This window comes from Acanthochromis polyacanthus, chromosome 6 (genome assembly GCF_021347895.1).
Source record: "Acanthochromis polyacanthus isolate Apoly-LR-REF ecotype Palm Island chromosome 6, KAUST_Apoly_ChrSc, whole genome shotgun sequence".
NCBI lineage: Eukaryota > Metazoa > Chordata > Actinopteri > Pomacentridae > Acanthochromis > Acanthochromis polyacanthus.
Window position 1 is genome coordinate 11,706,621 of NC_067118.1, and position 13,683 is coordinate 11,720,303.

At 40.6% G+C, this 13,683-nt stretch overlaps 1 protein-coding gene across 1 annotated transcript in view; it reads left to right on the forward strand.

Annotated features, from left to right (window-relative positions):
* celsr3 (cadherin, EGF LAG seven-pass G-type receptor 3) overlaps positions 1 to 13,683 on the forward strand; it is a 238,500-nt gene that overhangs the window by 105,980 nt on the left and 118,837 nt on the right. The window contains 2 exon segments of the mRNA XM_051949438.1: positions 1,984 to 2,094; positions 2,294 to 2,462. Coding sequence (XP_051805398.1) covers positions 1,984 to 2,094; positions 2,294 to 2,462 — 280 coding nt within the window.

Here is a 13,683-nt window from a genome sequence, read left to right on the forward strand (position 1 = left end):
GAACCAGTCTACACTTTAAGTCATGATACTTTGTCTGTGCTGGTGTTCTAAAGAGTCTTATGATGTTCTTCCACTCGTGTTCTCTCCTTGATAAGGAGCAAGTTGTTCTCCACTGCTGTTCATTTATCTCTTCCCATTCATCCACTGATATGTCAATGTTTGCCTCCCTCTCCCACCTCTTTGGTTAATTGGTGATTCTAAATTGTCAGTAGGTGTGAATGTGAGTGTGCTTGTTTGCCTCTATGCGTAGTCCTATGATAGATCGATGACCCGTCCTCCCCTGTCTTCACCCTACGTCAGCTGGGATAGGCTACAGCAACCCTGCGACCCTAGTGAGGATTAAGCGGTATATAGATAATGGATGGATGGATGGATGGTTTCCATGATGGTGGTACCTGTGGCAGTGAGTAGAGCTGTGTTAACATCTGCAAGCATCTCCTCTTGTGGGACTTTGTCAGGGAGTTGGGGGAGTCACATCCAAGTTGTTCACTGTCTTTGTCAAATTTTCAACCTCAGTGGTCACACCTGTCATGACTGGTGATTGGGAATCATCTACTTGCTTGACACTGCTTTCCCGTATCAGGGTTGGCCCAGTGTGTCCTTGCTGCTCTATAGTGTTCCCATTCTGTTGAAGGCTTTCCAGCTCCAGCTTTCTGATGTTTGAGCTCTGGGCTACCAGCTGCTTCTTAGTCAGTGTGGAGGCTGCAGTTTCCCACATTTGTTTCATGTATCCTCCTTTCATTAGACCCCCTGTTATTCTCAGTCCTTGTCCATGTTTGTCTTCTAGTTGTCCACTTTTAATCAGGATATCCTCAGAATGTCTTGGTTGACAACATCTGCATAGAGCAACCAAACAACCAACATTCAGTTGTGCTCCATGGTGTATAAAAAACACTGAGCAAGGTCAGTTGACTGATCTCTTGTATCAAGGTGGCAATGGGGCAGATCCAAGTGACTTCGAACAGGGGTCACCACTGGGGCACGGGTTTTCCTGCATCCCTCCTTAGCATCAGACTCACAAAGATGCAGCCTGCTAATCGTAGTTCTTCTAATCTCCAGTGGATTATTCTGTCAGATTGTGCTGGATGATGTGCTTGATGTCTGTGTGTTTGTACAAGGTTTGAGCTGTATATAATTACGTGACAGCAACATGAAAAAGCACACACGCTTTCACAGTTCTACTATTGTCATCTTTGGCTCGGTTTAAACAAACAATTTTTTGCTTTGTTTTCATGTGTTAAATCTTAACTCATCTGCCTGCAAGTTACGTCTTTCATCTTTTTACTGTACTGTAGTTCACTAGGCTTCTCTTCAAAGTGCATCAAGTAGCACTCTGAGTAAACGGAGCTGAAAACATTTTAAAATATGAAATTATTAAACGCCATAGCTGCCAATTAAACGCTAACTGCCCCTGAAAGGGGTTTGGCACATGTGCAGCTTTTATCAGACATATTTCATCCTCTTTTTTAGTGTGCTCTGCTGCTGCTGAAACAGTGGTTTCGTATTCATGGTTCTCACAAGCTAAGTTGCCTGTCAAAATTGCTTTGCATGTGTTGACCTTCTCTACAGTGATTGCAAGTTAGTTTTCTTTTCTTTATAAAGTCAGTAAATTAGTTCCCTCCTTTTTTCCTCCCCTTTCCTCCCCCTAACCCCCATAATAACCTGAATGGAAGTTATAGAGGTTCAGAAAAAAACAGCAATATTAACAGAAATAAGAAAAGAATTTCTCCTTTGACATTACTCAAAACCCTTTGGTGCTGATGATCTTTTTATTCATTATAACTTTTTTATAACCCATTAAACCATTTAAAAAATGTACAATTTCATGTAAAAAATAATGTAGAGGTCTTCTGCTGCCACATAATGGTATTTGTAGTACTTCTTGTGTATCTCTGTCAAGGCATTAAGTTTGCATACGGCTGTTAATAACAATAATCTTTGCCCTTTCTGTCTCCACATGCCCCTCTCTTCTCTCCCTATTAGGGTACAGTGATAGTGGGAAATGAGATTCATGGCTTAAAGGTGAAACATCTGCATGTGGGAGGAGTGCTTGGCTCCGGAGAGGTTCAGAATGGGATAAAAGGATGCATACAGGTGAGGATAGATGGCTTTTAATATTGATGGATGGATGGATGGATGGATGGATGGATGGATGGATGGATGGATGGATGGATGGAGGCTTTAAATGTGATCACATATGGAATGAAAAAGAGTCAAGAAATAAGTCTGGGATTGACAGGTTTCAATAAATTAATAAAAATGCCATTGTTAAGTTACTTTTTCCCGTCTAAAGGGTGTTCGTTTGGGTGTTCGACCGGACTCTCCTGCCCTTCCTCGCCCATCCAGAGCTGTCAAAGTGGAGACTGGATGTAGTGTTGGGAACGCTTGCATCTCATCTCCTTGCCCATCACACAGCCGGTGCGCCGACCAATGGGAGCGACACACTTGTGTATGCGAACCTGGTAAGTAAACAGAAAGATGGTTTTGCTTTTTTGGTTAAAGATGCTACAACTGAGAAAATGACCAAGACCTTCTGTTGTGAAATGATACTGAACTAGACGAGCCCCCAGTAGAGGGCAGAACCATGCCCATGCATGATACTCTGTATCAATTTTGATCATCCTACGTATATCCCTTTCTACTTGATCTGCTGACCTCTAACTCCACAACTGAGCAGGGGACCTTAGACTGATCTTCAGTGCCAAGTTTGATTATCCTGACTTCAGCACTTGCAGAGATATCTGACCGGACATACCCACCCACATACATACATACTTATCCAGCCAGCCAGCCAGCCAGCCACATACCGAAGCGAATGCAGTAACCCCGCTGACATACGTCAGGCGTGGTTAGTAACATGACCACCTAATTGGAGACATGGGGTGGGACTGTTCATGAAAAATTGAATATATTGTCATCTATATACTTGCAACGTAAAGTATTACAAGCTGCAGAGAAGGATGGTTGCTGCTTGGCTGCAGTGACAATAAGGACAGTGAATGAAGTTAATGACAATGACAAATGTTTGTTAAGAGGCTGCATAATTTAAAAAAGAATGAATGTGTATGTTGTTCGTGCACCACTGATACTGTGGTGCAATGTGAATGAGGATTGCACTGATGGGTATTGCAGTAATGTAATGGAAGTCTTATGTATAGTATTCACTAAGGTAGGACCCGTAAGATGGTGTACTATTGTTGGACAGGACGAAGCTAGAAGACACTCTTGTGGAGGCTCGTAGTGGTCCCAGGGCTCCAGACTAACTGTTTTTTCTGGGAGCACAGTGGCCTCTAACTTAAAATCTTAGGAGCGCAAGCAGAAAATTTAGGGACACACACCGAACTCGACTTGCAAAAGTAAATGTTCACATTTCCTCTCATTTTCACTGTATTACTGATAACTACTTGAACAATAAATGCAGAAACTATCACTAACTATCTGTCAGTGAACTAAACCAAGGACAGATTCAGCTACTGCACAGCTTATTTCTCACCTCAAATGCTTTCAGAAATATTTTTCACTGAAGTTTTTTCAAAACAAAAAGGAAAATTTGTGGCCAAGCCGCTGTGTTTATCTGACTCATCTCCCAGACTATCAAGCAGAAAGCGCTGTCACGTCACCACGTAGTGGCCCACTGTTGCTCGAGCGCTGTCATGTGACAATGTTGTGGCCCACTAGTGTCCGCCCACCATCCGTGCCATTTTCAGATGTGGTGCGTTGCCGTGTGGGAAAATCACATCTAGTGGACAAATCGGTTGTTCGACCTGGGTACAGGGGCAAAAGGCTAATCAAACCATCTAGTAGCTGGTTCCCTCCAAAGTTTCCCTCAGAATAGCTGCCACTCAGAGTCTTGCAGTTTTATCTGATAAAGCGAATGACTCGAGGTTTTGGGGCCAAAACGATCTCAACCTATTCTCAAACTTTAAATGGGTAAGAAGCTCAGCTCGCTGGCTTGGAGCCGTGCGTGGAATGCAAGCCGCCTAGTGGGCCACTTTTGGTGAGCAGAGTTGGCGCTGTCGGATGAACTTTCTTGAATTAGGATTTGCCAGTAATCTAAGTTTGGGAAAACAAAGTATTATCAACCATTTGAAAACAGCACAACCATGGCTGGATTTGAGAGAACTCAGAAACGTATTCTGTGCAGTTTTGATGTTATAAATAATAAAAACCATTACAGCTTTCTCATTTGATTCGTTATTTTCCAAAAAAATAATAATAAATGGACTCAAATTGTACGCCATTTTTTTGAAGTGCCCACAGGTATTACCAATACTGGGAAAAAAATATCAGCTCCATGTAGTATAGATATTTTGCGACTTGCATTTTTAATTGTTTCCACTAATTGTCTTCTATCTGCTCTGTGTAATTACAGAAAAAATACGTTGAATTTTATGTGACTGTTGGTCACAGCTGAGTCACTATTGGCTTCATGGTTACGCCAAAGAATACAGAATTTTCTTGTTTTTATAGCTGTATTTTTTTTCTAAAATTTTCATTAAGACCCGTAGAATAAAGTGATTTTGAAGAGCTATTACAATTTAAAAACTTTGATCTTTAAAGTGTAGTTCAAGGCCCATCTGAAAGTTAAAAATCTGACAACTCTTTGTGTCATTTTGGGAACTGTTGTGAAGATAATACACCATTTAAACATGGATTTAGGCCCCATCCACACGAAGACAAAACGAGGTCTAAACGCATAAGTTTCTTGCCGAATCTGTGTGTCATCCACACGAAGACGGCATTTTGGGGGCCTGACAGATCATTTTTGAAACTAGGTTCCAGAGTGGAAAGATTTTGAAACGCTGTATATGCAGCTCCGTGTTTACTGGCTATCCGCTACTTTTCAGATATGCTTGCGTCATAGTTTCGTATCTTCATTGACACGCATGCGCCACACGTGGCAACGAAGCTTAGTGACCCTACTATCCCTGTTGCAGCAAAATCTCCTTCTTCTCAATCACCAACGAGTTGAACAAACAATTATTGAGGACACATTACAGCACTTTATTTACTTCCCAGCTTGGTCTCTGTTTACAACTTTTGCCGCAAGTGCGCATACCCACTGTTTTTTCTTCTGTTTGCGCATGTTTCTGTCATATCGTTACAGCGCCCCTAGAGGTCTGGCATGTGTTTTACAGCGTTTCCATGCATATCGAGTGCATTCATGTAGACGCACACATTTTCTGAGACACCTTCGTCTTTATGACGATTGTTTTTGAAACTGTTAAGCGTTTTGTCTTCATGTGGATGGGGCCTTAGGGATTTAAAGAGTTAATCAAATAACCAATTAACAAAAAAAATAAACAAAACCCAACAAGATCACAAATTTATAAAAAAATAAAATAAAAATTACATGACAGAACAAAATAATAGTTAAAGTCATATTAGTATGTAAAGGTTATATTATTACTGACAGAACTTAAGGCTTGGAACAACTGGCCATTTCTGTTAATCTTTTGACACAGCCAGGAGCAATTTTCAGTCATGCAAGTTAGATTAAAAGAACATAACTTTTGAACCAGTTAAATTTTCTTCATATTTTAAGCCCTCTGGACATTGGATGTAAAAGAAACATCCATCCATTCTCTATACGCCGCTTTATTCTAACTAGGGTCGCGACTCGCGGGGGGTGCTGGAACCTATCCCAGCTGACTCGGGCAAAGGCAGGGGACACCCTGGACAGGTCGCCAGTCTGTCGCAGGGCTACATATATAGAAAAACAATCAAACTCGCATTCACACCTACGGGCAATTTAGAGTATCCAATTAACCTTAGCATATTTTTGGACTGTGGGAGGAAGCTGGAGTGCCCAAAGAAAATCCACACATGCACAGGGAGAACATGCAAACTCCATGCAGAAAGATCCCAGGCCCACCCCGGGCTTTGAACCAGGGATCTTCTTGCTGCAAGTCAAAAGTGCTAAACACTACACCATTGTGCAGCCCATAAACAAAACATGAGAGAGGAAAAGGTGAAAGAAAGCCAGCTGACTTAGAAAGAAAGAAAAACAGGGAATAATTTTTAAAAAAGTGTCATCTGTGTAAGTGTCTGCCAATGCCCCAACTGGGTTAAACAGATATTTGGGTTCGTGTAATGAGTCTCCATCCAACTGAGACCAAAAGAAAGAGACCGACTGCAGGCTAACTTCCAAAATCTCCTTAGTAAGGTGAATATAATGAGGCAGAATTATTGTGGATGAAAAAGACATGATTAAAAGAGGAGGAGAGGAAAAGGAAGTCATGGAGAAGAGAACATACTGTATAGAGATAGAAAAAAAACAACAGGAAGATGAAAAAGAAGCAGAGGAGGAACAAAGAGACTGAAAATGTTAATGAATAATGAAGCGACTGACAGAAATAGTGTAAAATAAACACCAAGTTTTAGGGCAAGAGGAAAGAAGAAGAAAAAAAGGAGTCAGATCAAACAGCATGAAAACACTGGTAACATGTTTGTGAATTTATGTACACAGAGATGCACATAGAAGTGAGAAAAATTAACATGACAGTTGCACATGCAGCGAAAAAAAATGTGAAAGAAAGAGACAGGATGAAAATCAAGACAAAAAGATCTATATGCAAGAAAAAAAAATAGAAAAGAGAGAAATAAAGTGGCCACTTTCTGAGATTAGTGTGATATTAGATATTGATACATTTTTTTCCTTTTCTTTGCTTCTGTATCTCAAACAAGAGCTGATTTTCTCCACTCAAAACTTAAATATTTCCTCCTCAGTAAAAGCGAATTAATCTACAGGAGAATGATCCAATGCTGCGTCTGCATTATAACACAAAAGAAACAAGAAAAGTGATGGACTCCCTTTGTTGGTTTTTGTACATATTTTCTGGATGACCATAAGCAGCAACCATTTCTAGTAGGATAACGTTGCTTTTTATACCGACAAATCAGTAAAGAAAGGATGGTTTTACCTTACTGACATTTTTCAACTGACATGTCCTTTTTATTAGGTGACCGGTTTGACAGATCTGTCAGAATCTGTCAAACCGGCCACGCCCCCCGCCGTTCAGTGGTCTCCGGAGGATGGAATCCCAGGTATGTGAGAGGGTGTAGGCCTCCTCGTCCCGGTTCATGGAGCATCCTTTCTTTACTGATTTATCAGTATAAAAAACAACGTTATCCTACTATAATAAACAACATAATGAACATCTTTCAACTAGCAACCATTTCTGCAATTATTGCAAATATACACATTTCAACGTCACTTTCACTTGAGTGGTAACAACTCATTTACCATTATGCACAAGCGCAGGGTGTGATTAGACTGCCACCTCACTGCCACAAACACAGAAAAGCACATTACTAGTATTTCAGCCACAAACAGTCCTGTGAATTAAACAGCTTCGCTTTGTAAGGCAAAACAGCAAGCTCAACATAGTCTCCTTTAACTTCAATTTACTTGGTTCAAGAGTATTCAGAAGAAGGTCACATCTTGAGTCCCCATATAGTCCTTAAATTGCATTCATGACCTTTTGATCAATCTGAAAAGGGCGACTACCTAAGTTTTCAAAACAGATGGAAGTCAGATGGTGTCGTAAGGTGGAAGAGGAACCATTCAAAGCTACATTTGGCTGCTTCTTCCACCTGGTGCTGTGGGGTTTTAGGGTGATACTGAAACTTTTATTTATTAAATATCCTTGTAGGACACATTTTCATCCATAAACCATGCTTTCTACAGCAAGGCAGCAAACCATGTGTGTTTTTGTATGAAATGACTACCAATGACTTGTGATATGTTGCATATTTCATCCTTCTTGTAAACAAAACTACCTCAGCAGTCCCACCTCTGTTGCCAAACAGCCCAAATAAAATGTATCCTGTGCACAGGCAGCTAGCACAGCATCTACTTCAAGAAATTCTCAGCTTGACCAGAAAACGTCACAGGACTGTAATTGCATTACTTTTCAACATAGTCTTGTTTAACTTCAACAAACTTGGTACACTAATGTCTGGAATAAGGTTACATCTTGAGTCTCCAGATAGTTCTTCACATGCATGTATGACCTTTTCATCATTCTGAACATAGCAACAATGCAAGTTTAGGAAGCCGATAGAAGTCAGATGGTGAAGTTCAGGTCACTAACATTAGTGGAGCAACAGTTCAAAGACAAATTTGATCTTCAGTGGTCAAAAACAAAGCTGTAATCTCCTTGTTTCTTTAATTGCTTCAAACATTTGAGTTTTTGTGCTTGGTGATATTAGGTTTTATAGCAAACAGCTTCTTGTTTCTGACCCTCATATGATACAATTCTTTCTCAGCTGCAAACGGTCTTGCAAATCACAGTAGCATTCTTTTGTGGGGTGAAGCAGCAAGCAAAGGGTGCTTTTGTACTGAAATGACCACCAATGACTTGTGCTATGTTGCGCATTTCATCTGCAAATGCCTTCCTGTGAGGCCATACCACCACTTGTGCACAAGCTACTGCAACATCTATTTTCAGGAGACAAAACAAAGTTAAAGAAAAGTATTCTAAGAAAGACAAGTTGGTGAAGTGAGAGGGTGAGATTAAAGAGGAGTGAGGATGTTCAAGTTAGAAAGCCTCAGGCCTAACAGCATGAGAGAGGAAGCAGAGAGGCGCTGCTATCCCTGTAGTATCCTGCACCAACCCGCAAGCTAATGCTAACACCTTGGCTTATTAACAGGGAGGAGCACACACACACACACACACACACACACACACACACACACACACACACACACACACACACACACACACACACACACACACACACACACACACACACACACACACACTGAGCACACCCTCAAACTTAATATGCATGCACCTATTTACAGTAAACACACACAGCCTAGCGCTCATTATCATTACGTTTCATCAGCACAATGAGCATTAAAAATGAAGAGTGTTATACAATGAATGTCGCTAAGAGACAAATCAAAGTTTAATAAAAGAGAAGGAGGGGTAAAAAGAAGAAGAAGAAGAAGAGAGGTGCACTATGAATAATTCTCTTTCATGTTTGTGTTTGTGTGTTTTGGCCTGATGCTGAAACTGGCTTAATGGGTCTCTTATAACTGACAGCAGCTCTAATTGGTGCAGCACAACCTCCTAGAAATCACAAGACGTCTTCCAGTTGGCACATTAACACAAAGTTCTGCACATCTGCTTTCTTAACTCCTCATTTTCTGTATTTCTGAGTTTGCATTTGTGTGTGTTTACATGACTGTAGCTGTCAGTGGCTACAGGCAAATACGCTGCAGTGTAAACCTGAACTTAATAAGATAAATTACAGTAATGTTGATTTATGTCAGCTTAAGTTCCCTGAGCTGTTTAAAAATCAACGTGGCCACATGCAGGTTTGTAATATCTGGTTTTACTCCAGTGATGAGCCATTTATCAGAGTTTCCATCAAGATGCCTGTGATTGAAAACAGCCAACACCGGATGAATATTGCTTTAAATGGACTTTGTGAGAGAGCTGCATCATATGAGCTGCTGTTCTGGGCGCGGTTTGCAGCTGCACTATATTAAGCCTCCATCCCTCTGGGAGAAAAACAGGAGGAGAGATTTATGAGTTTCTAGCCGTATTCCTGTTTTCTAACCTACAGTATACTCCAGGGGCCTCATATATAAATCTTGCGTACGCACAAAACAGGGCTAGAAAGTGGCGTATGCCACTTTCTACGCAAAGGTTGTGATTTATAAAAACATACTTGGCGTGAGAATGTGCGCACCGGTGCGCCAACCTTGATGCTTGATGCTTGCTTATGCACAAAACAGGGCTAGGAAGTGACGTAAATCACAACCTTTGCGTAGAAAGTGGCGTACGCTGTGTACGTTGTGATTTCTAAAAACAAACTTGGCGTGAGAATGTGCGCACCGGTGCGCTAACTTTGATGCTTGCTTACGCACATTTTGGAGACAGAGGGAACGGCAGTGCCGGAGGGTGAAGTGGTGAATTGAAACCAGATTGATCTCAAACCTTTATTGTTATCACATATTAGACTTGTAGAGCCGGATAATCATAAACCCTCATTGTTGTCGATGTTCATATAGTGGGCCATTCGGCCTACGACTGTATTTGCAGAACTATGTTCATATATCAAACTTCCATCTTCAAATGATATAGAGTGGTGAGTGGCACTGATTGATTACTAATTTGGAAAAGGCATGTGACAATCAGTCCAATCGCTGATCAAGCGGATAAATAGCGGGTGACAGCCGTGCGTAATGTGGCACAATGCCGGAAGATCACGTTAACAATGGAGAGAGATTTTAGGGATGACGGGGATTTCCTGGCCCATGACGATGACTAGCTAATAAGCCGATTCAGATTCCCTAGAGCAGTACTCTTGGATCTATGTGCTGAACTGGGCCGTCTTAGACAGACCGACCCGCCGAAACCACGCCATCCCGGTACAGACACAGGAACTGACGACTCGGGGGTTTCTGGCGACACCGGCTCCTTCCAGCGGGAATTGGTCGACAGATATGTGTTTTATATGAAGAATATATGAGGTTACATTTGTTGTCTAAATCCTATCTGGGTCTGATATACAGTTAAATGATGTCCTTTAGGTCGGGGATATCACAACCATCCCTCAGCGCAATAATGCCAGCTGTTTTGGATGACATTATAAACATGACCAGTCAATACATCAGGTTTCCTTTCACTGTGGGTGAACAGGCCAACATTAAATGGCAATTTGCAGCGATGTCCGGTTTTCCAAATGTAATCGGCGTAACTGACTGCACTCATGTTGCTGTAAGGGCTCTGAATGAAAATGAACCGAAAAAATGTACATTCAATCAATGTACAAATTATTTGTACGTCGGACATGATCATAACAAATTTAGTGGCACGGTGGCCTGGGTCAACACATGATTCATTCATCCTGACGCAGAGCAGTGTGGGGAAAAGACTGCAGGCCGGCGCTGCGTAAAATGCCGTGGATGAGCAGCTTATTTATATACAGATACATTCATGAGTTACTTTGCATTGACCATTCATGGTAAAATGTGGGTGTGTTGTGGACGGAATGTGAGGTGGATCCAACTGTGCAATCTTCCAGCTGGTGTGTGATTTATTAAGAAATTGCGTGCAGCTGTGCTTACGCAGTTTTATAAATCAGGGCATACGCCCATTTCAGATTTTCGGCGTACGCAAACTTTTAGTATGGATCCTACGCAATGTTTTATAAATGAGGCTCCAGATCTTCCAGGTGCTGAATCAGGGTAAAGTTGTTCTCTATGACAAATGACTCCTCAGCTCAGAGTGTCAATTACTGATCAGGTTTGATATCAGAACCAGAAATATACAGGTAGGGCTCTGTTTTATGGCTGTATAAATGGTGCGCTGGATTTACTGGGAGTTCTCAAAGTTATTACTTAAAGGTCCATGTCTGAATTTTCTTTAAGCTCAGAGGTCTGGAAAGATTGGTGACAACAAAATAGGATTTAGTCCACTTACTTATAAGCCCAGGACAGTCAAGATAGTCAAAATACACTTGAGGCTGATGGGAGAAATGGAACTGTATGTTTGCAATCAGTTGCATCAGTCTGACAGACTCATGATTACAGACGTCCCATCTCCTGTGATTGGGTCAAACCGAGGCAGACGGCTCAGACAGTTGGTCCATATTTATTTTTAACTCAGACATATTCTTATATTGATACTAGTGGCAGAAACTCAGAGACATTCTCTCATAATTTTATACAATCTCAAATATCATGAAATATTTGCGGAAAAATCTTTTTTGTGTTTCAAAAGGTGTGGCTGCATTACACAGACAAACAAACAAACACAAATGATATTTGTTTTGTTTATTGTTTAAAAGAAAAACTAGCAAAACTAAATTCTTTACAGTTTCAAAAAACTTTTTCCACCACTGTATGTGGATTGACTAATCATTTTATATGGATACGGACTTGAGGAAGTCTTGGGATTTATGGTTTAATGAAGATAGTAAAGGTATTGTACTCATTATTTAATCTCTAATTATCAGGGACATTTTACTCAACCATCTCTGAACTGTTTGAAGCTTTTCTCCCATGAACTATGAATATTTTAAACTCTATCTGTGCGTAACTTCAAAAATGATTTTTCATTTTTAAATGGATTTCTGTTCTACTTGGATTAGACTATCTCGCAATATTTCTGTTTTTGTGGTGCAGCTTGTCTTACCTGCTCGATCAGTTATGAATTTTAACCAAAAACAACTTTCCTTTTCATTTTTGACAGAATATTTGTTATTAAAATGTATTCTGTAGTTTTAGTTTTGTGTTGTGACATGTGGTTCAGAAAATATCACAGGTTGATTCTGCATTAATGTGGGCTAAAAAAGAGTTAGCTTAAATTTGTTTTGTATTTTAACCCACCTATAATCAGAGACTGTTGGATCTACATGTCTAGTACTGCACAATATGAATCAACATGATGAGAAATAGCAGTGAAAATTTCAGGCTTGTATCTATAATAGTTTCTGAGATCTTGTCTGTCAAACAGGGGCTGCACAGCGGAGTAGTGGTTAGCACTTTTGCCTTGCAGCAAGAAGATCCCCAGTTCAAATCCCTGCCTGGGATCTTTCTGCATGGAGATTGCATGTTCTCCCTGTGCATGCATGGCTTTTCTCCGGCTTCCTCCCACAGTCCAAAACTATACTGAGGTTAATTGATTACTCTAAATTGCCCGTAGGTGTGATTGTTTGTCTGTATATGTAGCCCTGCCACAGACTGGCGACCTGTCCAGGGTGTCCCCTGCCTTCCCCCGAGTCAGCTGGGATAGACTCAGCACCCCCCCGTGACCCTAGTGAGGATAAAGCAGTGTATAGAGAATGGATGGATGGACATCAAACAGCCTCAAATTTCAGTGTGTAAAAAAATGTGCTGAATTAAATGTATTGTAATTACTTATTATTAAATTCGGAAAGTCATTTGTATGTCAATCTAAAATTTGACAAATATCTTTAGAAATGTTTATGTTTTATGCTCTAAAAACTCAAGCAAATAGAGAGGATTTGAGCAGAAACTAAAAAAAAAAAAAAAGACTTTTTGAGATGGAATGATTTTTTAATCCATTTGTCCAATATTACAGATTCTGAATTATTGATATGAGAAAAAAGTGCAAAAAATCCAATCTTTTATCATTAATAGTACATGAGATATTGTCATTCAAACAGCTTCAAACTTTACCCTTACTGAAAGTGTGCTGACAGCCTATTTGTTTTGTTCATTACACCGCCAAGGAATGGCGGAGTTATGTGATGATCGGCATACGTTTGTCTGTGAATCTGTGAATCTGTCTGTCTGTGTGAAACATTACTCAGAAACGGACCAACAGATTTGGATGAAATTTTCAGGGACGGTCAGAAATGACACAAAGACCAACTAATTAGATTATGTCACTGATGTGGCTTATAATCTGGATCCACTGATTTTTTTAAAGATTTCCCATTGTGAGATATAGGTGCCAGCACAGCGTCACTGTAACCATGACGTGAAAACTGAGTTAGTTACCTGCCGACGATCATATGATTGCAGTCCTACTACAAAATCATTCTGATTTATCCACTGGAAATCATGCAAGGACAGCAACAGCATGGAACCGTTTTCTTTCATGTTTACACGAATTTTCGAACTTTTCGGCAGCGTCTTTGTCATGTCAAGGAACCGCTTCTTAGATAACCACTTCCTGTGCCGCTGGAAAGTTACAA